The sequence below is a fragment of the Prionailurus bengalensis genome, chromosome C1 (genome assembly GCF_016509475.1).
Source record: "Prionailurus bengalensis isolate Pbe53 chromosome C1, Fcat_Pben_1.1_paternal_pri, whole genome shotgun sequence".
In the NCBI taxonomy this organism is placed as follows: domain Eukaryota; kingdom Metazoa; phylum Chordata; class Mammalia; order Carnivora; family Felidae; genus Prionailurus; species Prionailurus bengalensis.
Window position 1 is genome coordinate 132,920,813 of NC_057345.1, and position 27,313 is coordinate 132,948,125.

The following is a 27,313-nucleotide window of genomic DNA, read 5'->3' on the forward strand; positions in this document are numbered from 1 at the left end:
GGAAGTAGTGACAGCCAACAAGTTGATCAAAAACAATTTAAGCAATATAACTGAACAAGAATTTAGAATAATAGTCATAAAACTAATCACTGGGCTTGAAAAAAGCATAGAGGACAGCAGAGAATCTATTGTTACAGAGATCAAGGAACTAAGAAATAGTCATGAGGACCTAAAAAACACTATAAATGAGGTGCAAAATAAGAAGGAGGTGGACACAGCACGGATAGAAAGGCAGAGGAGAGAATAGGTGAATTAAAAGATAAAATTATGGAAAAAGAGGAAGCTGAGAAAAACAGAGATTAAAAAATCCAGGAGTATGAGGGAAGATACAGAGAACTAAGTGATGCCATCAAACAGAACAATATCCATATAACAGGAATTCCAGAAGAGGAAAAGAGAGAGAAAGGGCCTGAAGGTGTACTTGAACAAATCATAGCTGAGAAATTCCCTGATTTGGGGAAGGAAAAATGCATTGAAATCCAAGAGGCACAGAGAACTCCCTTCAAACGTAACTGGAATTGATCTTCTACATAACATATCATAGTGAAACTGACAACATACAAGGATAAAGAGAAAATTCTGAAAGCAGCTAGGCATAAATAGGCTCTAACCTACAAAGAGAGACCTATAAGACTAGTGGCAGACCTATCTAATGAAAACAGGCAGGCCAGAAAGGAATGGCAGGAAATCTTCAATGTGAGGAACAGAAAAAAATATGCAGCTGAGAATCCTTTATCCAGCAAGTCTATCATTCAGAATAGAAGAAGAGATAAACATTTTCACAAACAAAAACTGAGGGAATTCATCACCACTAAATCAGCCCTACAAGAAATCCTAAGGGAACTCTGGGAGTGAAATGTTACAAGGACCACAAAGTACCAGAGACATCACTACAAGCATGAAACCTACAGATATCACAATGACTCTAAACCCGTATCTTTCAATAATAACACTGGATGTAAATGGACTAAATGCTCCAAACAAAAGACACAGGTATCAGAATGGATAAAAAAAAACAAGACCCATTTCTTTGCTGCCTATAAGAGACTCATTTTAGACCTGAGAACACCTTCAGATTGAGAGTGAGGGGATGGAGAACTATCCATCATGCTACTGGAAGTCAAAAGAAAGCTGGAGTAGCCATACTTATATCAGACAAACTAGACTTTAAATTAAAGGCTGTAAAAGGGGGGCACCTGAGTGGCTCAGTTGGTTGAGTGTCTGACTTTGGCTCAGGTCATGATCTCACAGCTCAAGAGTTCGAGCCCTGTGTCAGTCTCTGTGCTGACAGCTTGGAGCATGGAGCCTGCTTCGGATTCTGTGTCTCACTCTCTCTCTGCCCCTAACCCACTAGCATTCTGTCTATGTCTCTCTCAAAAATAAATAAACATTAAGAAAAAAAAATTAAAAAGCTGTAAAAATACATGAAGAAGGGCAGTATAATAGTTACAGAGTCTATCCATCAGGAAGAACTAACAATTATAAATGTCTATGCAATGAAAATATGAGCCCCCAAATATATAAAACAATTAATCACAAACATAAGCAACCTTATTGGTAAGAATGTGGTAACTCCAGGGGACTTTAATTCTCTACTTACAACAATGGATAAAGAAACAAAGGCCCTGAATGATACATTGGATCAGACGGACTTGACAGATATAGGTTGAACGCTGCATCCCAAAGCAACAGAATATACTTTCTTCTTGAGTGCACATGGAATATTCTCCAAGATATATCACATACTGGGTCACATACAGCCCTTCATAAGTATACAAGAATTGAGATCATACCATGCACACTTTCAGACCACAATGCTTTGTATTAAACTTGAAATTGACCACAGGAAAAAGTCTGGAAAACCTCCAAAAGCATGAAGGTTAAAGAACACCCTAATAAAGGATGAATGGGCCAACAAGGAAATTAGAGAATAAATTAAAAAATATATGGAAACAAATGAAAATGAAAATAAAACAATCCAAACGCTTTGGGATGCAGCGAAAGCAGTCCTGAGAGGAAAGTCCTTGTAATCCAGGCCTATCTCAAGAAACAGGAAAAATCCCAAATACAGAATCTAACAGCACACCTAAAGGAAATTGAAGCAGAACAGCAGACACCCCAAACCCAGCAAAAAAAGAGAAATAATAAAAGTCAGAGAAGAAATAAACAATATAGAATCTGCAAAAATTGTAGTGCAGATCAATGAAACCAAGAGCTGTTTTTTTTTGAAAAAATAAACAAAATTGATAAACTTCTAGCCAGGCTTCTCAAAAAGAAAACGGAGATGACCCAATAAGATAAAATCATCAAGGAAAATGGAGTTATTACAACCATTGCCTCAGAAATACAAGCAATTATCAGGGAATACTATGAAAAATTATATGCCAACAAACTGGACAACCTGGAAGAAATGGACAAATTCCTAAACACCCACACACTTCCAGAACTCAAACAGGAAGAAATAGAAAATTTGAACAGACCCATAACCAGTGAAGAAATTGAATCAGTTATCAAAAATTTCCCAACAAATAAAACTCTAGGACCAGATGGCTTCCCTGGGGAATTCTACCAGATATTTAAAGCAGAGATAATACCTATCCTTCTCAAGCTGTTCCAAAAAATAGAAAGGGAAGGAAAACTTCGAGACTCATTCTATGAAGCCAGCATTACTTTGATTCCCAAACCAGACAGAGACCCAGCAAAAAAAAAAAAAAAAAAAAAAAAAGAGAACTACAGGCCAATATTCCTGATGAATATGAATGCAAAAAATCTCAAAAGATACTAGAAAATAGAATTCAATAGCGTATGAAAAGAATTATTCACCATAATCAAGTGGGATTCATTCCTGGACTGCAGGGCTGGTTCAATATTCGCAAATCAATCAACGTGATGCATCACATTAATAAAAGAAAAAATAAAGAACCATATGATCCTGTCAATCGATGCAGAAAAATCATTTGACAAAATTCAGCATCTTTAATTAATAAAAACCATCAAGAAAGTTGGGATAGAAGGAACGTATTTAAACATCATAAAGGCCATTTATGAAAAGCCCACAGCTAATATCATCCTCAATGGGGAAAAACTGAGAGCTTTCCCCCTGAGATCAGGAACATGACAGGGATGTCCATTCTCATCACTGTTGTTTAACATAGTGTTAGAAGTTCTAGCAACAGCAATCAGATAACAAAAGGAAATCAAAGGCATAAAAATTGGCCAAGAGGAAGTCAAGCTTTCACTTTTTGCAGATGATATGATACTATACATGGAAAACCCGATAGACTCCACCAAAGTTCTGCTAGAACTGATACATGAATTCAGCAAAGTAGCAGTATACAAAATTAATGTACAGAAATCAGCTGCATTCTTATACACCAATAATGAAGAAACAGAAAGACAAATAAAGAAACTGATCCCATTCACAATTGCACCAAGAATCATAAAATACCTAGGAACAAACCTAACCAAAGAAGTAAAAGATCTGTATACTGACGACTATAGAAACCTTATGAAAGAAATTGAAGAAGATACAAAGAACTGGAAAAACATTCTGCACTCATGAATTGGAAAAATAAATATTGTTAAAATGTCAATAGTACCCAAAGCAATCTACACATTCAATGCAGTCCCAGTCAAAATTGCACCAGCATTCTCCTCAAAGCTGCAACAAGCAATCCTAAAATTTGTATGGAACCACAAAAGGCCCCAAATGGCGAAAATAATTTTGAAGAAGACCAAAGCAGGAGGCATCACAATCCCAGACTTTAGCCTCTACTACAAAGCTGTAATCATCAAGACAGCATGGTATTGGCACAAAAACAGACACATAGACCAATGGAATAGAATAGAAACCCCAGAACTAGACCCACAAAAGTATGGCCAACTAATCTTTGACAAAGCAGGAAAGAATATCCAATGGAAAAAAGACAGTCTCTTTAACAAATGGTGCTGGGAGAACTGGACAGCAACATGCAGAAGGATGAAACTAGACCACTCTCTTACAACCATTCACAAAAATAAACTCAAAATGGATGAAGGATCTGAATGTGAGACAGAAAACCATCAAAACCCTAGAAAGAAAGCAGGAAAAAACCTCTCTGACCAAAGCCGCAGCAATTTCTTACTTGACACATCTCCGAAGGCAAGGGAATTCAAAGCAAAAATGAACTATTGGGACCTCATGAAGACAAAAAGCTTCTGCACTGCAAAGGAAACAATCAACAAAACTAAAAGGCAACCAAAGGAATGGGAAAAGATATTTGCAAATGACATATCAGACAAAGGGCTAGTATCCAAACTCTATAAGGAACTCACCAAACTCCACACGCCAAAAACAAATAATCCTGTGAAGAAATGGGTAGAAGACATGAATAGACCCTTCTCTAAAGAAGACAACCAGATGGCCAACAGGCACATAAAAAGATGCTCATTGTCACTCCTCATCAGGGAAATACAAATCAAAACCACACTCAGGTATCACCTCACGCCAGACAGAGTGGCTAAAATGAGCAAATCAGGAGACTATAGATGCTGGAGAGGATGTGGAGAAACGGGGACCTTCTTGTACGTTTAGTTGGAATGCAAAGTGGTGCAGCCACTCTGGAAAAAAGTATGGAGGTTCCTCAAAAAATTAAAAATAGATCTACCCTATGACCCAGTAATAGCACTGCCAGCAATTTACCAAGGGATACAGGAGTGCTGATACATAGGGGCACTTGTACCCCAATGTTTATAGCAGCACTTTCAACAATAGCCAAATTATGGAAAGAGCCTCAATGTCCATCAACTGATGAATGGATAAAGAAGTTGTGGTTTATATACACAATGGAATACTACTTGGCAATGAGAAAGAATGAAATATGGCCTTTTGTAGCAACGTGGATGGAACTGTAGAATGTTATGCTAAGTGAAATAAGTCATACAGAGAAAGAAAGACACCATATTTTATGTTTTTTTTCCCTTATATGGATCCTGAGAAACTTGACAGAAGACCATGGGGAGGGGCAGGGAGAAAAAAAGTTAGAGAGGAAGGGAGCCAAACCATAAGAGACTCTTAAAAAGTGAGAAGAAACTGAGGGTTGATGGGGGGTGAGGGGGAGAAGGGAAAGTGGGTGATGGGCATTGAGGAGGGCACCTGTTGGGATCAATACTAGGTGTTGCATGGAAACCAGTTTGAAAATAAATTTCATATTAAAAGGATCCAGAATAATTTATAATGAAATGTCTGGTACATATTAGGAGTTTAAGTAAATGCTACTATTATAATACAATAAATATTTTCACAATCAGATCACATTTAAATTGGTTTAAAATATTATTTTAAGTACTGAAACTACAAAATTTGTCAAAATAATCATTAACATGGGGGGCTATATATAATGGCATATATATGTATATGTATGTATATATACATATATATGTGTATATATATATATATATATATATATATATATTCAAAGAAATAAAAATGATAAAATATTTGGCAAATTTCAGAATTGAAGACCACTACTTTGCTATCTGAAATTGAGAATTTCGATCATTTTAATTCTCTACTTACTACTTTAAATGTATGAGTCAGTATTCTACCTTGAAACTTTTTAAAAGGTAATTATGAGATAAATTTTCATTTTAACTGTATAATCCTTGAAGTAGTCTCAATGTGAAATACTATATAGGACTTGCAAAAACAATATGTTTAGGTAAAGAAATTAGTCCTGAAACTATTTTTTAAATAACTGATTAAGTCATAACTGAAGTAGATGGATGTTTATGGAGGTATAAGAAGAAAAGTTTATAGCACAACTAGACAACAATAAAACATACATTTGGTTAGAAAAAAAAATCCCTCATGTAATATAAAAGGAAAAAATTCAATGGTATGAAATTTGGAGGAATTACTTAGTAGGCAAAGAGCAAACTAAACTAGAACAACATCCACTAAGAGGTAAGATGAACAGTTAGGGCTGTTTTTGTTTGTTTTTATCCATGTTTGAAGAGACTAACTTACATTAATGTGAACAAAAGTAATCATTATTTCACTAGTTGTATTGAAACTCCTCTTGTTTTAAATCCAATCACCCATAACTCTATTTATTTTGTGATATTTGCTTTCTTTTAAAATAGAAAAATTTGGTCTAGTGCCATCAGGAGACCTAGATGGCGTTGTGGGGACAGCAATGAAGGCAGGGTGTATTGCAGTAACACCATATTCAGGCATTCTCTGTCACATGCTGGGCATTTCAGTACTGGGCTTCTGTCAGGCAAGAAGAGAGAGTGAAACATCTATCTCAGACAGACTGTCCGAGACTCCCTGTAGGGAGACAATGGGTATGAAAACTCCTCTCTGCCAAGAAGCAGGAATGTGCATTGCCTTTTTGCACAAGAAGAAACTATGCCTGTTTTTTATGGAAATAGTGGACACTTACAGATGTCTCAGACAGTGAGACACATTCAGAACACGGTTTTTAAATTTCTAGGTTTACTTATTTATTTTGAGACAGACTGAGACAGCATGAGCGAGGAAGGGGCAAACAGAGCGAGAAATCTAAGTAGGCTCCGCGCTACCAGCACACAGCCCGATGGGGCTGCAATTCATGAAACCCTGAAATCATGACCTGAGTCGAAACCAAGAGTTAGGTGGATGTTTAACCAACCAAGCCACTCAGGTGCCCCAGAACAGTTTTTAAAATGACCTTTTGGGGGTGCCTGGGTGGCTCTATCGGTTAAGTGTCCGACTTCGGTTCAGGTCATGATCTTGTGGTTCACGAGATGGAGCCCGTGTTAGGCTCTGTGCTGACAGCTCAGAGCCTGGAGCCTGCTTTCGATTCTGTGTCTCCCTCTCTCTCTGACCCTCCCCCCATTCATACTCTGTCTCTGTCTCAAAAATAAATAAACGTTAAAAAAATTTAAAAAAAATAAAATGACCTTTTGGGGATACCTCAATAGCTTAGTTGGTTAGGTCTCTGACTTTGGCTCACCTTATAATCTCACAGTTTGCCAGTTCAAGCCCCTCCAGATCTCTCCCCCTCTGTCAGCACTATACCCCTTGTTCTCTTTCTCTGTCATATATAAAATCAACATTTTAAATATTAAAAAATTAAAATTAGGGTTTGTGTGTCAAATGTAATGTTTACTATTTTTGTAACTTTATTCATTTTGAAAGAGGGATTGGGGGATGGACAGAGAGAAGAGAGAGAGAGAGAGAGAGAGAGAGAGAGAGAGAGAGAGAGAAAATATCCAAGCAGACTCCACACTGCCAGTGCAGAGTCCAACGCAGCGGCAAAATCCAGGAACCTTGAGATCATGACCTGAGCTGAAATCAAGAGTCCAATGCTTAATCAATCCGTCCAATGCTGAGTACTCCCTCTCCTGGCACCCCATGTAACATTTACCTTTTTAAACATTAAATTATTTTGCCAAAAAAGGGAAGATATCAATGCATTTCATGTTGTACATACTTTATAAGTACAGTCATATGTGAGCAAAATAATTCACATGGCCCTCTCTAAAGATAGTCACTATAAAGTTTTCTCATCTTTCTTAAAAAATTAATATATTCACATAAATAGGATCAGTCTGCCTGCAGAAAAAATATTTTCAACTCACTTTGTTTACTTATCAGTTTATCTTAGCGTTTGTTCATTTAAGGATATATTTCTACTTCATGCATTTTAACCACTACTTACTATCATTCATAGCAAAAATACATCATACCTCTTTTGATGAACATCTATGTTATTTCCAATTTTATTGTTATTACAGGTAATGTACATTTTTAAACATGTGTACACATTACTTGGATAAATAACTGAACATGGGATTGTTGGGCTTAATATTACAAGTAATTTAATTTGAATAGATATTACCAAATAATGCTTCAAAGTCACTGTAACAATTTACATTTTACCCAATAGTGTAGAAAGTATTTTATTTTCTTATTATGTCATTAATATTACCTATTATCAGTCTTTTAATTTTTATTCTTATACAAGTGGAAAAGTCATATATTATTGTGCTAATTTAGATTTTCATGATTAGTATAATGTTGAGCATCTCTCTATGTGCCTAATTAGGAAATTTGTATTCTTTTGTGAATTACCTTGACTAATTTTTTTTCTGACATTGTCTTTATTCAGTAAAATAATCACTTTATTCTGATATATATGCTCTAAAGACTTTTGCTTAGTTTATTTTCTGCATTCACTTGCTTATCATGTCCCTTGTCATAAAAAATAAAATATTTTTACACAGCTTCTATTTATATATTATTTAATATATATAAGCTTATACATAAGCTTATATATATTGATTTATATAGCTTATACATATACATAAGCTTGATTTATAAGCTTATACATATGATTTAATAAATAAATTTAAATATTATATATATATTTATAAATATATTACATTTATTTAATAGTTTCTGGGTTTTGTGTCTTAAAAAATGTTCCATACCCCAAAACCATAAAATATTTTTTTTCCTAAATTTTAAAATTTTTGTGCTCTTTAAGCTTTATTTTCGTATGCTTTGGAGGTAGAACTCTACCTTTTTTTTCCCCCATAAATGAGTAGACACATCCCAACCCTTCTTTGTGTGTGCTTTTTAGGGGTATAATTAATGCCAGGGGCGATGGATTGATCTGGAACCACTGTTTTTAATTCACGTAATTACTAAACTGCTTTAAACATTGCCTTAAGGCTTTTTTCATCTCTTTTGGTTTTTAAGACCATAGCGTTCTCCTTTTCAACTCTTATATTTGAAGTTTATACCTGTGATGTTTTAGGCTATGGTTTCTTGCTCTCTGGTCAATATAGTCCAATCTGCATTCTGGCTAGAAATTTCTCATTATTTCTAATCACTCATGAATACCTTTCAATTTTTCAGTGCTGTTATCAATTTCTTTCGTTAGTATTTTCCATTGCTTTTTATGAATATAGAGAGCAATGTCTGGCTTAATTGTCTGCTTGCTCCTTTGACTCATTTGTAATATGACAGATGCATTCAACTAGAATGCAAATTCTTTGAGAATGGCAATCATAATTCTAGATGAATACCTTGCCTTTTATCTAGCAGATCTTTGGTACTTAAATAATGTTTAATGTAGATAAATGAATGGAAATCTGGGCAATAAATAAGAATCAGATTTTCAGATAGCCTTTAATCATATCATCCTGTACCATCTTTTTAATAAAAGATTTTTAAGTTTAATTATTTACTTTGAGAGAAAGAGAGCACGTACGCACACACACACAAGTGGGGGGTAAGGCAGAGAGAGAATCCCAAGCAGAGCCTGATGCGGGGATGGATCCTACAACCATGAGATCATGACCTTAGTCAAAATCAAGAGTTGGTTACTTAGCTGAAAGAGCCACCCAGGCACCCCAACATATTTTTTTCCTGATAAAATAATGTTTTAAGCTATTTTTTCCTTTTTGCAAAGTGTAAACTCCCATCAATACTGTTAGTATATATATATTTTTATGGTTAAAAAGAAATACAAAATGAGCTTACTGAAAGTTGAAACACAAATCTTTTTGCATCAAGTGAATTTTTGTGTGTGTGTAAACTGTGAATGTTTAAAAATATCACAAGGCATTCACATGTATTCATAAGTAGTAGTCAGTATTTTTAAGAATTACTTCTAATGCTAAGGTAAAGAGAGACAAAGCAGTTTTTAAAAATATTTCAAGCTTGCTCTTAAAATTCCCATTTGCATTTATGAATTATAGACATGTAGAATTGGGCTTTGTTTAGGATGAAGAAAGCTACAAAAGAATATTAAAACACAACAATAAGTGAAAGTCCAATAATCTACAAGATCATAACTTTCCTTGGGTCCAAATAAAAGCTGAGATCCCAAGGCAACAAGATGAAAAATCCAAAGAGTGATAGGCCTCTTTCAGGAAAAAATGAGACCAATGAAGTGTCATACCATTGGCAAAGCATAGGAGGAAAAGCAAAGTGCCATAAAAATAGAATTTTAAGAAAGCCAAAATGGTAAAGAATTGTTAAAACTAAGTTTGGTTTAAAGGGAAAATTTAGAATCCCTGGGAAACTAGCACAAGAAATTTCTTTCACTGAATTCATGAAAAATATTGAAGGCGTAGCAGGAAACCTGAGAGAAATCCTTATGTGTCTCGCATATATGAAACCCACTCTATTCCCTAGATTTTTCTCTCATACAAAGAAATTCCTTAAATCACTGGGGATGGGGAGAGAGACTTTCCCACTCCTAGAAGCAGGACAAAAGTTCCACTGACTGTGAAGGGTGTATAGAAACAAAAACCACCTGCCACTAGAAAGGGGGAAGGAAAGCTTTCCTTCCTCAAACGTAAAGTGAGTTATCAAGATTAGCTGCCCTTGGGGCACCTGGGTGGCTCAGTCAGTTAAGTGGCCGACTTCCGCTCAGGTCATGATCTCGCGGTCTGTGAGTTCGAGCCCCGCGTTGGGCTCTGCGCTGACAGCTCAGAGCCTGGAGCCTGTTTTAGATTCTGTGTCTCCCTCTCTCTGACCCTCCCCCGTTCATGCTCTGTCTCTCTCTGTCTCAAAAATAAATAAACGTTAAAAAAAAAAAAAAAGATTAGCTGCCCTTGAGGGAGGGGTAGAAGCCAAAGCCACAGGGAACCTGAAGGAGGAGTCATAACACCTTTGGTCCTACCATAACTTTGCTACTCATAACAAGCAACACTAGTCTTGGAGAAAGGTAAGAATCTCTACTGCCACAGGTCCAAAGCACAGGTACACTGATGTTGATGGAACAGGAGAAACAAAGCTGTTTGCCCTGGAAGCAAAGCTGTTTCCTCCTAGATACAAAAACAAAACAAAACAACCACCAAGTAAACAAACAAAACCCAGACAAACAAACAACACAGGTGTTTGCCACTCTGGGGCTGTAGCAGAACATCATCTCCAGGCCAAGCATTCCCACAGCACATGGTGGACACTGGCTGCTAAGGGAGAAGAGGCACCAGGAAGACTTGCCTCAAAACCCCAGATACCTAAGACCAAAACTGAACCAAGAAAATGGAGAACCCCTCTTCCACGCCCCAGGAGTTTCTCACTTAGTAACATATCACAATAATCTCACTGAGGGAAAGGTGAGAGTGTAGACAAAGGCATTAAGGCAGCTGAGAATGGAGTATTAAAATCTGAGGAATGAGCAGGCATACTCAAATCTCCATATAAAGCACAAGGTAGCATCAACCCATCACTGGAGAGATATGAAAGCTGTGGTTTACCAAAGGTAACTATAATAAGAACAAAATCCATACACCTAACTCACTGAGATAAAATGACCAACAGAAGAGGTACAGCTATCAATAGAATCCAACCCAAAGATAACCTTGATGTGTAAACCTTCAAAATAAAACTATGAGTTATCAATATCTACCTCAATGGCTCAAATGAAAAGACTGATAATACTGTGCATTGGTCAAAAGGCAGAAAAACTGTAACTCTCACACTTGATTTTGGGAAAGCAAAATTACCCAGCCACAGTGAAAAATAGTTTGGACAGACTGAACAGTTTACAGTTTAGTAGTTTCTTATAAAGTTATACAAGATCTTATCATATTACCAGGCAATCCACTTGTATAAACAAAAACACATGTCTACACAGTGTACTATACACAAGTGTTTATAATAGCTTTCTTCATAACTGACTAAACTTGAAACAACCCAAATGAACATCAACTGGTAAACACATAAAAAGTTTGGGGTACATCCATACAGCGTAATATAACCTAACAAAAAATTTAATAGATATATGCAACAACATGGAGAAATCTCAAAAGCATTATCTAAGAGATGAAAGCCAAACTCAATAGCTATTAACTATATGAACGTTTTTTTCTGACATTTCAGAAAAGATAAAACTACAGAAAAAAAAACCAGAGCAGAATAGAAATTAAACTATTAGTTTTTAAGAATGTGAGGGAACATTGTGGGGAGATGGAAATATTCTAATTTGATTGTGGTGATGATTATTCATCTGGATACATTGAACTATTCCCTTAAAAAAAAGTTGAATTTTGGGGCGTCTGGGTGTCTCAATCAGTTAAGCATCTTGCCTTCGACCTAGGTCATGATCTCATGGCTCATGAGTTCAAGTCCTGTGTCAGTATCTATGCTGATGGCTCAGAGCCTGAAGCCTGTTTCAGATTCTGTGTCTCCTTCTCTCGGCCCCTTCCCCATTCACACACTGTCTGTCTGTCTGTCTGTCTGTCTGTCTCTCTCTCTCTCTCTCAAATATAACTAAACATTAAAAAAAATATTTAAAAAGGTGAATTTTACTATATGCAAATTATGATGCAATAAAGATGATTTTTAAAAATAAAGTTATAAAAATGGCTAGAGTTTATCAGAAGAAAAATACAGAGGTTCAGAATAAAATTTGTAGCCATTTTTAGATAGAACAAAAGAATATCATTTAATTCAACCATTTTTGTTAGGAAAAAAAGAAAGAGAAAAAGATCCATTACCTAAAGATTTTTGTCTATATGATACCAAATAACTAATGTGAGCCACATTTAATCTAATATTTTTGACTCTAAATATATTTAAATATATCTGGTAATGCTCATCATCAAACTAATCAGTGGTAAAGAGGGTATAGAATATACATACTCATGGCTAGGTACTCTAGTTTTGTTCACGTCACAAATCATGACTGTGGTATCCAAAAGTGACATAATTTTCTCTTTGGCATAACGTAAAATAGTATATGCAATGGAAATTATTTAATAGCAACAGTTTTATGACTTGCGATACACAGCAAATAAGAAATGTTTTCATTTATCTTGAGAGCCATTGCTGTCTATGACTGGAAATAATCTTAATGTCTATGTATTTTGTGATTCTGGAGAATTTGGAGAGGAAATTAACTCAGATGATACTGTTCAATGGCCAGAAATATAACATTTTAGAAACCATGCCACACCTAGTACTCCTTACACTTAAAAATATAAATGATAGGCAAAAGTGCCATTTGAGTTGTTACAATTGGAGAAAAATGATGAGAGGTGAAGAGGTGCTCTTGTACCTCTTGTCTAGGGATAGTGTTGTCTTGGAACCTCTCAAGAGCTTTTATTCTTATTTTTAAACACTTTTTTAATTTGAAAAGACATGATTCTAAGCCTTGCAAAATGCTTAAAGTGTTTCAAATAAAAAGAACAAAAGTGATATTAAAATAAAATAATGAAAAAAAGAACTAGGAGCATAAAGGTGAGTGAAAATATTATTTGTTATCACCTGTATGTTTAAATGAAGTTTCAAAACAGTCTTACTATTGTTTTTTATTTCCCAGGTGTCATTTGGACAACTGCCTAATGACTATTAGAACATCGGCAATTTGGTTGCAAAATTAGGAGCAATAGTAACTCACTGTGACATTTGTAATGGGATGTTAAAATTAAAGCTTGGAATATGAGCCAAAATAATGAAAAAAATCAAAGCAAGTGTGAGAAAAAAATAGTTCTCATATTTTACAAAGAACTATATCAGAACTGTTTCCACAGCTCTTGGGTACCTCAACAGGATCAATGATGTAAAGGGAAGACAATGTAAAGGGAAGAGAACTTTGGAGAGGCTGCTTTTCTGTAATTCTCTAGTCCTTGACCTTCAATCTCCCAAGGCTATAGGAAAGAGAGATTGAAGGAATGCCCTTCACCTCAACTCTAGTGATGAAGCTTCCATGTGACTTTTTTTTTTAATGTTTATTTATTTATTCATTTATTTATTTATTTATGTATTTATTTATTGAGAGAGAGAGAGAGAGAATGAGAATGAGAAGAGCGGGGGGTGAGGGGGCAGGCAGAGACAGAGAGGGAGAGGGAGAATCCCAAGCAGGCTCCATACCTAGTGTGGAGCCCGATTTGGGGCTTGATCTCATGAAATAGGAGAACATGACCTGAACCAAAATCAATAGTCATACACTCAACCAACTGAGCCATGCAGGCACCCCTGAGAGATCTTTGAATTGAGTTCTCAATTGTCAGTTTTCCCAAATGCACATAACTCATGCCTGAGAAAGTCTTATATCTTAAAAAGCTAAGTGGTGGTTGATTTGCACTATATCTGTATTCCCAGAGTTTACCAGGGCAGAAGTTTTTCAGATTATTGTGTAGACCACACAGGAGAGAATGTTGGCATAGGAATGTCTTCTGTCCAGTACAACATAGCTCAGCTGGGTACAAGGACTCAAACAGTAACAAAATGGATATGAACTGGATATTCAGAATGCAAAGTCACAAGCATAAAATCTCATACACTTTGTCCAGGGGAAATTAAATTAGATCTACAGAAAACTCCCCAAAATCTTGCACATGCACACACACAAACATACAGACACACATACCTAAACTCCTCAAGAGAGTAAATTTTAAAGACTTGTCATGCTCATAGAGAGGTCAGTTTACAAAGGGATTAATTCAAATAAGACCCTTGCTATCTCTGTATCACTGTACCCCTTTCACCAGTTCCCACCAATGCTAAGCCATGAGTCAGCACTGGTAGTTGACCAGCAAGTTGGGATGGGTAGCAGGGAAAATAAATGCATGGCAGAGAAAGATAAGGAACCAAATATGTCCTCCTTTCCTTTTCCAGGCTTCTAGCCAGAAGACAACACAAGTTTTCAAGTTTTGCTGTGGAAAGTTCTGCCAATAAGAGACTTACGCTACAAAATAAATTTTCAAGACCAAATGGGAGACAAAAATAAAGTTATGCTTTAGATAGGTCAGAGCCACATTTTTGATGTATTGGTTATACAGACAATGGCTATTACCATTCCCCTAAAATCCCCTCAAAATGGAGAGTGTAATGGGAACTTGTTCAGCTTGCATCATGGATATTATCTTTCCCCACAATTTGAGCTAGCATTTCCTAGTCTATGACCTTAAAGTCATGTCAACCAAGTATGATTTGTCAAACTTGTGTTTTACTCAGAAATCTGTATTAACCTAAGCAACATTACAATTATAGTCAATGTTCACAATAGTAGCCCTAGGTTAATAAAGAATCCCCAAGAGATTTCTTAAGTAACAAATAAAAATCACATAATGCTAAGAATAATTAAGAAACTGGGTAGAACGCATTTCTTTATTTTAATTTATCATGAAAACTGGAAATTTAGTTAAAATGTGCAAAAAATTATACTGATCAGAATATCTATTGATATAATGGTTATATTTGTAATAATACTCTAATATATTTTGGAGATTACCAAGTATTTTCACATTCTCTCTTTTGATCTTACCAGCAATTTAGAATTTACAGGATACGACATGTCTTTATAGAAGTTCTAGAGCTATCTCAGCTATTATGTATATGCATGTATTTGTAGTTCATTGTATGCATGCCTTTGCAGCACAAGTAGCACACATTTGTCCATGCTTATGCCTAGGTATATATGCCTATGTTGTGTGGAAATAAATAAGGGGAAAGATATCTTTATGTTCACCAAAATTCATTAGCCACATGGCCAATTACATTTTTTTAATGACAACGTACTTTGGAATCCAGATTTCAAGCTACTCCTATTCATGTCAACTTTTCACAGAAGACATATATATTCGCTTAGAGGTGTTTTTTTCCCCCAAATATCTCATATACTCCATGAGAAACATAAAAAAATATGAGAAATATATGTCTGCAAATTAACTATGAAACTGAGCCCATATTTTCAGACTCAAATCTCCACTGAATTCTGGAAACAAAAACATCTTATTGACAGACAATGGGAGTTAGTACATGCTAACAGGCTATAACCTTGCTACTCAGTGGGGCAATATCTATTAGAATCTCAGGAATTGCAAATGCTCACAAATCTCTTCTTAACAGTTTTAATTAGGAAATGTCTGATGACTGACAAATGTGTCCATTATTTTCTTTAATGGTTGGTCAGAGTCTATATCTCTCAGAATCTTTGAGCATTCCCTTATGAGAAAGTTCAGAGTCAATGTCAGAAAAATGAGACTGATATGCACCTGGAATCTAAGAGCAGAGAGTAAAAGGTTGTTTTTAATTTTAAAATGTTTTCTAAGGCAATCACTGCTTAAAGTACATGGGAACTTTCTAACAAAATTCATTACTGATATCTCAATATGTTAGTTTCATCACCATAAAATTAGTTCGTTAGACACACGAGAAATTCCTAGAGAGTTATACAATGCTGAAGTTCACTGACATTCAAAAACAAATGGTAACCTTTTCCCTTATATCAGGAACAAGACAAAGATATTCACTCTTGCTACTTTTATCCAACATAGTAGTGAAGTCGTAGTCACAGCACTCAGACAACAAAACAAAATAAAAGGGATCCAAATTGGTAACAAAGAAGTAAAACTCACTATTTGCAGATGGCATGATACTATACATAGAAAACTGAAGATTCCACCAAAAAACTATTAAAACTGATAAATAAATTCAGTAAGGTTGCAGGATAAAAAATGAATATAGAGAAATCTATTGCATTTCTATACACTAATAATGAAGCAGCAGAAAGAGAAATTAAGAACACAATCCCATTTACAATTGCACCAAAAAAAAAAAAAACTAGGAATAAACTTAATCAAAAAGGTGAAAGACCTATACTCTGAAAACCATAAAACACTGATGAAAGAAATTCAAGATAACACAAATGGAAAGATATTCCATGCTCATGGATTAGAAGAACAAATATTGTTAAAATGTTTATACTATCCAAAGAAGTCTACAGATTCATGTACTCTCTACCAAAATATCAACCGACCTAGAACAAACAATTCTAAACTGTGTATGGAATCACAAAAGAACTTAAATAGCCAAAACAACCTTGAAAAAGAAAAACAAAACAGGACATATCACAATTCCAGACTTCAAGTTATATTACAAAGCTGTAGTAATCAAAACAGTATGGTAACAACAAACAAAACTAAAAGGCAACCTACTGAATGGGAGAAGATATTTGCAAATGACATATCCAATAAGGGGTTAGTATCCAAAATATGTAAAGAGTTTATATAGCTTAACACCCCCAAATAAATAATCCAATTAAAAATGGACAGAAGACATGAACAAGCACTTCTCCTAAGAAGACATACAGATGGCCAATAGACACAAAAAAGATGCTCAACATTACTCATCATGAGGAAAAAGTACATCAAAACCACAATGAGATATTACCTCATTCTTGTCAGAATGGCTAAAATCAAAAGCTCAAGAAACAGCAAGTATTGGCAAGGATGTAGAGAAAAAGGAACCCTTATGCACTGTTGGTGGGAATGCAAACTGGTGCAGCCACTGTGGAAGACAGCATGGAGGCTACTCAAAAAAAAAAAAAAATAGGACTACCTTATGATCCAATAATCATGCTCCTTGTATTTATCCAAAGAATAAAAAAAATACATTTTGAAGGGATATATGCACCCCTATGTTTATTGCAGCATTTATAATAGACAAATTATTAAAGCAGTCTAAGTGTCCATTGATAGGTGAATGGATGAATAAGATGGGATGCATGTGCGCGCGCACACACACACACAATGGGCTATTATTCACACATAAAAAAGAATGAAATCGTAGCATTTGCAATGACATGGATAGAGCAAGAGAGTATAATGGTACATGAAATAAACCAGTCAGAGAAAGATAAATACCCTATGATTTCACTCATATGTGGAATTTAGGAAATAAAGCAAAAAAAAAAAAAAACACAAAAAAAACCAAAAAAAAAGAACAAAGGAAAAAGTCGAGACAAACCAAGAAACAGACTCTTAACTATAGAAAACAACAGGTTACCAAATGGGAGGTAGATAGGAGGATGGGTGAAATAGGTGAAGATTAAGAGTACACCTATCTTGATGAGCACTGGGAATTATATGAGAATGTTAAATCACTCTAAATGTATACCTGAAAGTAATATAATACTATGTTATGTACATGGAATAAAAATAAAATACACACACACACACACACACACACACACACACACACACACACACACACAATGGACCTTTAGGACATACCAGAAATTCATACAGCGTTATTCAATGGTGAAGTTCATTGACATCCAAGAACAAAAGGTGATCTCTAGAAAATGATAATCTTACACTAAGATTGATGTCCTTTGGGAACAGATTATATCCTGTAATCTGTTGTAAGTAGGTGCCCTAGGACCAGTTAGAGGAGAGGCCTGGGAATGTTTCTGGAGTTCTGAAGTGGGTCTTAAGTTGGTCGTCATTTGTGTGGAAGTGTGGGGAGTAGGGGGGGGGAGGGGAGGGGTGGTGCTGGCAGTGGTGGTGCTGGTAGTGAGTATTTTAAGATTTACAATGATGAATAACAATTCATGCCCGGGTATAATACCATATATTTCAAACTGACAAACTGGAAAAACTGTTGGATTCTAAAATACATGGAGGGAGAATGGAGATGCCAGGGATAGAATTGAGCTGAAGATCCTTCAGATGCTGGACAAGCAAACACAGAAATAAGGTACTATGCTTTGGTAGTCAACAGATTATCTTCAAACATGTTATTTAGAGAATATGTTCAGCATAGACAGACTCCTCTTTCCTCCTGGCTACACTTCTCTTCATATTACCAGAAAAGACATCCTATGTTGCAATCCTGTACAAAGTTATTCTTTATTCTCCAATTTAAAGGCTTTTGCAAATACCTTCAGTTAAAGGAAGAGTCTGAAGTGTGGAAACATGTACCTACTCCAGATCTCAATCAAATAGAACCCACCATGATATATGTATGTACGTATATATATGTATATGAATATATGTATATGAATATATGTATGTATATATATGGGGGGAGAGAAAGAGAGACCCCCCCCCCAATATATAAAGTGGTTAAGAGCACACGCTTTCTTTTAGTTCCTTTGGCTATTGTAACAAATTACGACAAACTTGGTGACCTCAAATCTCCAGTTTAATTATGGGAGCTTTTGAAATTACAGTTTTTCTGTTATAGCTGCAGGCATTAATAACTTTCAAATTCAGGAAAAGTGCTTTGAGTGTTTTTTTTTTTTTTAGTACTTTAAAGATATGGAACGATATGAAAGATTGTTTTAACATGTCTTCTATTTGGATATATATATCCCAGTGGAATTAATTTATACAGTTTAGAAATAAGTACTGCATTAACAGAATGCATACAATAATAAATTTAATAGTAAGCTATCAGTTTTCTATTTTTTTTTCCTTTCTGCTGAGAATTATAATTCATCCTGCAATGAAAAATGGATCTTGGACAAGACACCCAAGAAGATAAAAGTGAATTTGATCTTATAAAGAATATCCATCCTGGGGCTCCTGGGTGGCGCAGTCGGTTAAGCGTCCGACTTCAGCCAGGTCACGATCTTGCGGTCCGTGAGTTCGAGCCCCGCGTCGGGCTCTGGGCTGATGGCTCAGAGCCTGGAGCCTGTTTCCGATTCTGTGTCTCCCTCTCTCTCTGCCCCTCCCCCGTTCATGCTCTGTCTCTCTCTGTCCCAAAAATAAATAAACGTTGAAAAAAAAAATTAAAAAAAAAGAATATCCATCTTGTTCTTTTAGATGGTATAATAATTATACCTAACAAGAATAGGTAATTAAATTCACTAACCACTTAGTCTAAATTTGCCTCCTGTTGATATCTCTTTTTACTTTTACCACAGTGTCCTACTTTAATTTCTTTATGGCACTTATTATTATCTTGTTCATTTATGTGTGTGTTTATTATCTGCCTCCTACTATTTAGATACAAACTAAATATAAAGCTTTGTCCTGTTTACTGCAATAGTCCCATCATTTACAATGGCACCTGGCCCAGCAAAGGCATTTGCTGGATGTTTATTGACTGGATGAATAAATAAATAATTAATTAAAGTAAATAGTATGAATTTTACAAAATTATGGCAAGAATTCTGGAGAATAAAAAAACTTACAGATTGGTACAGATTTGTCTTTATGGAAGTCTATTTTTAATTACATAATTAATATGTCTTTATTTCACAGATGTTTTCAGTACTTATTGAGGTAGATATAAGTATCTCAAAGAGACAATTTTCCTTTATGTTTTTTAAAAATATTTTTAAACGTTTATTTATTTTTGAGAGACAGATCATGAGCAGGGGAGGGGCAGAGAGAGAGGGAGACACAGAATCCAAAACAGGATCCAGGCTCTGAGCTGATAGCACAGAGTCCGATGTGGAGCTCGAACCGACGAACTGTGAGATCATGACCTGAGCTGAAGTCAGAGACTTAACCAACTGAGCCAGCCAGGTGCTCGTCCTTTATCTTTTATTTAGCTACAGTTTCAGCCCACAAGATTCTACAGACTATAGGATACACCACATTTAGGAAGTTTTCCATCAACCTCTGAGAGAAAAAAAAATCAAAGAATAAATAGAGATGGGAATTTTCTGAAATGCTGTTTTTATTTCTTTATAGAAAGGATCTGAGCTTCCATGAAAGATATTCAAGATATTGATGTTTTATTTACAAACAGCAAAATCTTTATATCCTTGTACTGAAAACTATACAAATATATCTGAGATTCAGAATTTCTACCAAGCTTACAAAATAATTTGTCAAACCAAGCATTACCTCTAGTCTTCAGGTTGGATGGTGGATAGTCTAGATAAATTAGTGAATACATATAGAATTTATTTTGTTTCGATTCTAAGAATGAATTGTCATTTGCCAAATGTAAGTTCTGTTTTGACATCTTAATCTTATATCATAATGTCTATTATTGTTCTCTTTAATGGTGAGGAGCAAGATTAAGAAAAAAGTATGAAACAGTCTTTGCACAGCAATATCAAAATGTTAAGTATATTTCAGATGTGAAATCTACAAAATGTTCTCATAACCTTCATACTGCCAAAACAACAATGTACAGATGTGTCTGGTAGTCAAGTGGCTATTAGAGCTGATCTCTGTTGCTGTGCTGAAATGCAAAGACGCACCAATGTCACTGATAAGATATTGTTATCAAAGTTAGAATTATTAACTGGAACATTCAGTCACAGCACAGGAACTGACTTTTTTTTAAAGGAAACCAAGACCCTTCTATGTTACATTTTAGTCCTTGAAAATTTCTCGTTCAAAATCAGAGCAATCCAAATGAATCTACTGACACAGAATGTGAAAGTCTATTGTCCTTCTAAAATTGTCAATTCTCCATCATGTGAAATCACATTACAAAGAAATGTAGGCAGACAGCCTCTGCCATGTCCAATTTAAGATAAAAATCTTAACTCTAATTAGCAACTCTAAAAATGCTATGGTGGCTTCATATTGCCTTAATCAGTAAACTACAAAAAAAAAACAGGGAGATTTTTCATTTTAATACTTCATTTGTCACTCGTGGAAAGTGTACATTTTATCATTCAAGGTTTGATTTAAAGTGAACCTGAGTTAAATGAATAATCTCCTTATGTTTCCCTGTTTCCACTAAAAGACAGGAGAGACCACCACTCATTACCACTCATGCTGTAAATAATTTTAATGTGTCTCTGCTCTTATTTTCTCTCCTTCTTCTCTGATTCATTCTGCACTCCACCCTCCAGTTTGATTATCCTAAAACATATGTTTTCATTCACATGATTCTTTGGCTCAAAAGCATTGCCTGCCTCTTAGCCTTTCAGGATTTCATCCAAGCCCCTTCACCTCTTATCCCATGTCTTTTATTTCATCACCTTCCACTTTCCACCTCTCCTCGGACCCTCTTCCCTGTGACTAAAATCTTAAGTGATCCACTTAAGTTCATCTCATCCTCTTTCTGGAGTACATATTTTTTTTTCTTGGTTCAATGGAGTTCTTGGTTCCAAAATATCTTTCCCTCCCTTATGATGTTCTTCCTTTAAGATCCAGCCCAAACACCACCTCCTGCACAGAAAGTTCTCTAAGAATAATCACATAAAGACATCTCCTCCTCCCTGTGGATTCCCACCACATGGATATTCTCCATGAATCATGTATTTCTTTGGGCCAGTTTTGAACTTATTAAATGCTGCAAAGTATTTACATTTGTATGTGTTTATATTCTATCCAAAGGTAGATTATGAACTCCTTGAAGGCAGTGGTCACTTTTTAAAATTCTTTTTATCTCCCGAGATAGCTAGTACTTTGTTCTTCATATAATAAGCATATACTTAAGGTTCTCTAAATCAAGGATTTTTAAAATATTTAAGAAGTAGATTGTATGTGTGAGGAAACATGATCCCTAAATCATTAGTGAACATGTTTAAAAGTGACTAGTAGTCAAAGACTTGGTTTGATCATTTTTTTTTAATTTTTTTTCAACGTTTATTTATTTTTGGGACAGAGAGAGACAGAGCATGAACGGGGAAGGGGCAGAGAGAGAGGGAGACACAGAATCAGAAAGAGGCTCCAGGCTCTGAGCCATCAGCCCAGAGCCCGACGCGGGGCTCGAACTCCGGGACTGTGAGATCGTGACCTGGCTGAAGTCAGACACTCAACCGACTGCGCCACCCAGGCGCCCCAGTTTGATCATTTTTTTATACAGTTTATTTATCTGGAGAGAGAGCGAGAAAGAAAGAGAAAGAGAGAGAGAGAGGGAGGGAGAGAGAGAGAAAGTAGGAGATGGGAGACAGAGAGAATCCCCAGCCTGATGCGGGGCTTGAACTCAGGAACCATGAAAATATAACCTGAACCAAAGGTGGACAGTTAAGCAACTGAACCACACAGGCGCCCCAAGGTTTGCTTGGTTATTGAAGTTATTTTCTACTGATACCAAAGTTACACTACTTAATTACTTGACTGGTTATTTCCAAGCCATGACATTTATAAAATAAACCATTTTAACAAAGTTTATACATAGATGTTTGCAAGTATATGGTTGCATATAAGTAGTAAAACTAGGTGCAAAGTTTCTATAAGTAAAACTAGGTACAAAGTTTATCTGAGACTACAGATATTTCAAGGGCATCCCTAGAGAACTCAATTTTAATGATTTATAAAGTAAGAAACAATATGCAAGAAATGCAATGACAGTGGGACATTGATATCTTTAATGCACTTTGAATGACATGACCAATATGCTTGTAAGAATCAAATATTACACAAGTTCTAATGTCCTGCTAAATCTTATGTTCTGCCATAGAGCACTATAGACATATAACTGAAAATCTGCCTTTTCCACAAAGGTGAATAAATAATTTAGTTTAATTCCTGTAATGTTTAAAATGGATTGGACAATTCCAAGTTCCATTTTATAATGATGGTTTTAATACACTAGTACGTGAAAAAACGTAGAAATAATGATATTGAAGAAAATTACATTAACAAATATTTTTAAATAAACAGCAACTTAGGTTCTGGTTAAAATAAGTTCTACGTACGTTGGATTGATCCTTTCACAGTGCTTTATCTGTGAGCAGTTTGATGTCAATATTACACATTGTCACTTACCATCTTTCAGGATGGTTTCTCGCTCAGTGCCATCTATCTTCTGCCGGCCAATCAGGAAACTGGTGGTGTCAGCAAAGTAGATATAATTGGTTTCTGCATGGAAATCTAAAGCACGAGGGTTTACCAGATTCTCTATGGGGATCATGTATTCATCAGCTATCTTGGTATTCAAGTCCATTCCTCTAACAATTCCTGGGCGTCCTTTCCCATAAAAGAGGAACAACTCATTCTTCGGTCCTGCAGAAGAAAGATTACAAACATAAACAACTGATGCTGCCTAATCTTCTTTACACTGCATAATGCCACTGTTTAATTAACTGGCACAATTAGCTTTTTTAAAATTCAATACCAAAAATTAAACTCTAAAATATGCCAAATGTATCTCGATGCAAGAAGGCCAGCTAATTGCATTACTTTAATTAAAACCGAAATTACTTCCGTGAATGGGTTATATTTAGTTAATTATTCTTTTGTCTGTAACTGTCTGTATAGCAAAAACATGACAGATCATTGGATAACTGGTAACAGTAAAATGGACATTTATTAAAACATCGGGCACATTTAATTTTACAATTCATTACAATCTAGCACATTCTGTAGATACAAACTGTAGCATTCATTATGTCTGACAATGCTACAAACTTTACAATATTTAAAACACCCCTCCTCAGAGTCTGCATGGAAGGCTGTCAGAGGCAAAAAAATAGATTCACACAGTATCACACACTTGCATGTGAATATATTACAGATGCCTAAACCAGTGATTTATTTGTTTAAGAAATGTAATAAAATGTCAGTTACGTCACTTTTTTTTTTAAATATTAATAAGAATGTTAGAGGTTGATGCTGTCCTCCAGTAAGTCTGATGTACAACGCAGACCTTATAAAAACAAAACAAAAAAAACACCCCAAACAAAAAGAATTCCCCAGGTTAAAAAAGCCAAATTCAATGTAGCTTTTACTATAGAGTGAACTGACTCCTACAGACTTTCATATGGAAATATATTCCAGGCTCTTCAATTGCTAGAGCAATTGACTTAGTCTACATAATTTGAAGAAAATATTTTTATATAAAAGGGAAAACATATTGAGTTTTATAAATAAAACTGAGGTTACAAATGATTCAGTTTCATTGGATGACAGCACCATAAGTCAACTTGTTAGCAAAGTAAAATAACCTATTGAAAATCTGGAGAAAAAAGAAAAAATGAGTATTACTCACAAACTCAACACTCTCAATACAAACTATATTATCAGTTTATATATTCTTTCCCTTGTTTTCTTTCAAAATTAGTGTTATTGAATATTAAATGTATATAAACAAATATTTATTACATTTTATCACAAAGAAAAATAAAACAAATTGCATGTACCCCACACACATCTTAAAAATATTTCCAGAACACTGGAAGGGATTCATGTGCCCTAAACCTATTCCTCCCCCTTTTTTCCTATTCCCCTTTCATCTCAGAGATGTCCAATATCCTAATTATATTGTTTACCATGATTTTTTTTTGCAAGTTTCAGTCTATACGTGGTATGGATTCCAAACATGATTTTTCATGTTTGAATTGCATGTGTGAATTCTTCTGAGTTATCTTTATTTTTACTATATTTGTGACATTCATCCATGGTTGTTGTAGTCATTTTTCATTTATTTCCACTGTTGTATTATATTCCTTTATGTGACTATTTCAAAATTAATTAATTTTTCTAATGCACAATTATATATAAGAGGACAATTTTATATTCTGCTTTTATTACTCAATATTAGCATCAAAATTATGTTCCATGTTGATCCATTATTTAAGCTTCACATTCTTTGAGTATGAACTGTATCCTATACGATAATTTGTCAAACTGTTCACTAGGGTTGGTTTTATCTTTTCATTATTATAATAATACTGAGATAAGCATTTTTTTAACCTAGAACTTTATACATTTTTATGATGATCTCTAAGTATACATTTCTAGAAATGGAATTACTGGTAAAGAATATTAACATCCATCTTCCTCATTGCCTTCACCGTCTCTCACTGTATCTATTTTAGAAAGTACCGTTTTTATTTTTCTGAATGTTTATTTATTTTGAGAGAGAAAAAAAGTGCAAGTGGTAGAAGGGCAGAGAGACAGGAGAGGAGAGAAAGAATCCTAAGCAGGCTCCCCACTCTCAGTGTGGAGCCTGACACAGGGCTCTATCTCACAAACCATGAGATCATGACCTGAACTGAAATCAAGAGTGGGATGCTTAACCGACTGAGCCACCAGGTGCCCCAAGAATATCTTTTAATAATAATATTACATATTATTTAAAAGTGAGTATTTCTTTCAAAAGTGACATTTCCTACAAATTTTACGTGCACATATACTTTTGTTTTTAAAAATAGGAATCTTAAAAAAAAACAATGAAATAAAAAAATAGGAATCTTACATATGCATTTTACTACCTCATTTTTTTAAATTAATTATATCTTATTGTGCCATTAAAAGGTCTTCAAAACATTACTCTCAACGTTTATTTATTTTTGGGACAGAGAGAGACAGAGCATGAACTGGGGAGGGGCAGAGAGAGAGGGAGACACAGAATGGGAAACAGGCTCCAGGCTCCGAGCCATCAGCCCAGAGCCTGATGCGGGGCTCGAACTCACGGACCGCGAGATCGTGACCTGGCTGAAGTCGGACGCTTAACCGACTGCGCCACCCAGGCGCCCCCAAAACATTACTCTCAATGGCAGCAACATGTTCCCTGCTAGAGAGGCAATATGGTAAGTCAGCTACTTACTTATTGCTGGGTATTTAGATTGTTTCTGGGTCTTTGTTATTATAAATACTTTTATAATGAATTTCTACAGTCAAACGAGGAATAATTTCTTACAGGATACTTTCAGTTTTATGTCTTTGTATGTTTCATCAAATGTCTTTCCAACAGTGACATAAATTTCCAATTTCTGTTAGCAATGCATAAGAATACTGTTTTCACTATATCAAATTTTGATAACATTTTTCATTAATGTTTTAATTGGTAATTGGTAAACATAACACTTCATTTGTTTAATGTATGTGTTTGTGTGTGTGTGCTTTAAATAAGAGTAGCCATTGTCCCCATTGTTTACTTGGCTACTTATTTTAGTCATTCAATACCTACTTTAAAATCTCTTCTGGTGTCTTGACACTTGACATTGTCCAGACACTAGAAGACAATTGAAACTAAAAACTTCATTTCAGAGACACTCAAATAGAGATGGGCCTGATTTGAAGTACCACAATCATATGTACTAGCTCAAGTTTGGAATGTGGAAATGAGGCTGTCTTTTGTTACTTCTGTCATTATTCATCTAAAGGAGAAATTGAATTTTTCCACATTAGTGTTCTTCCTTTGTGTATATCAAAAGGCAAGGAAGAGGGTTTAGCTTTGTTGTGTTTTGTGTTGTTTGCCAGTAAGGAACTATCAGTTGTGACACATATCTGGCGCTAATAGCTTTGTTGCAAGTTGTGGAGATCCTGGATCTCAACCAAAATGGTGGACTTTTGGACTTACCATGGCCATTGTGGCTTCCTGATGCCCAAGCTTCTAATTGTGACAGTTTTCTGGTTTTAAGCCAGGGTAGTTTGATGGTGGTTTTGAGGGATGTTCTGAAGACTGAGTCTAGGAGCTATTGCTTCAGACTTTTCAATGATTGTATAAGCACCTATATTTTCTGCTTAAAATAGTTACAATGGCCTTTGTTAATGTAAATGTGCCTTGATTGATACACTACATTACGGGTGATTGAAGTTCATGCAATTGTCATCCTATGTTTTTCTCCAAACATAGGTATTTATGTGAGTATACATGAAAACATGCACGTATAAGTGAGTATGATTGCATTGTTGCGTGACATGCCATCACTTTTCAAGTGGTAACCACACTAGT

The 27,313-nt window shown here is 35.3% G+C and overlaps 1 protein-coding gene across 1 annotated transcript in view; it reads right to left on the bottom strand.

The window, feature by feature from the left end:
- The window catches only part of LRP1B (LDL receptor related protein 1B), a 1,901,338-nt gene that overhangs the window by 784,528 nt on the left and 1,089,497 nt on the right, over nucleotides 1-27,313 (bottom strand). The window contains exon 11 of the mRNA XM_043576625.1: nucleotides 23,401-23,637. Coding sequence (XP_043432560.1) covers nucleotides 23,401-23,637 — 237 coding nt within the window. The remainder of the gene's footprint in view (nucleotides 1-23,400; nucleotides 23,638-27,313) is intronic.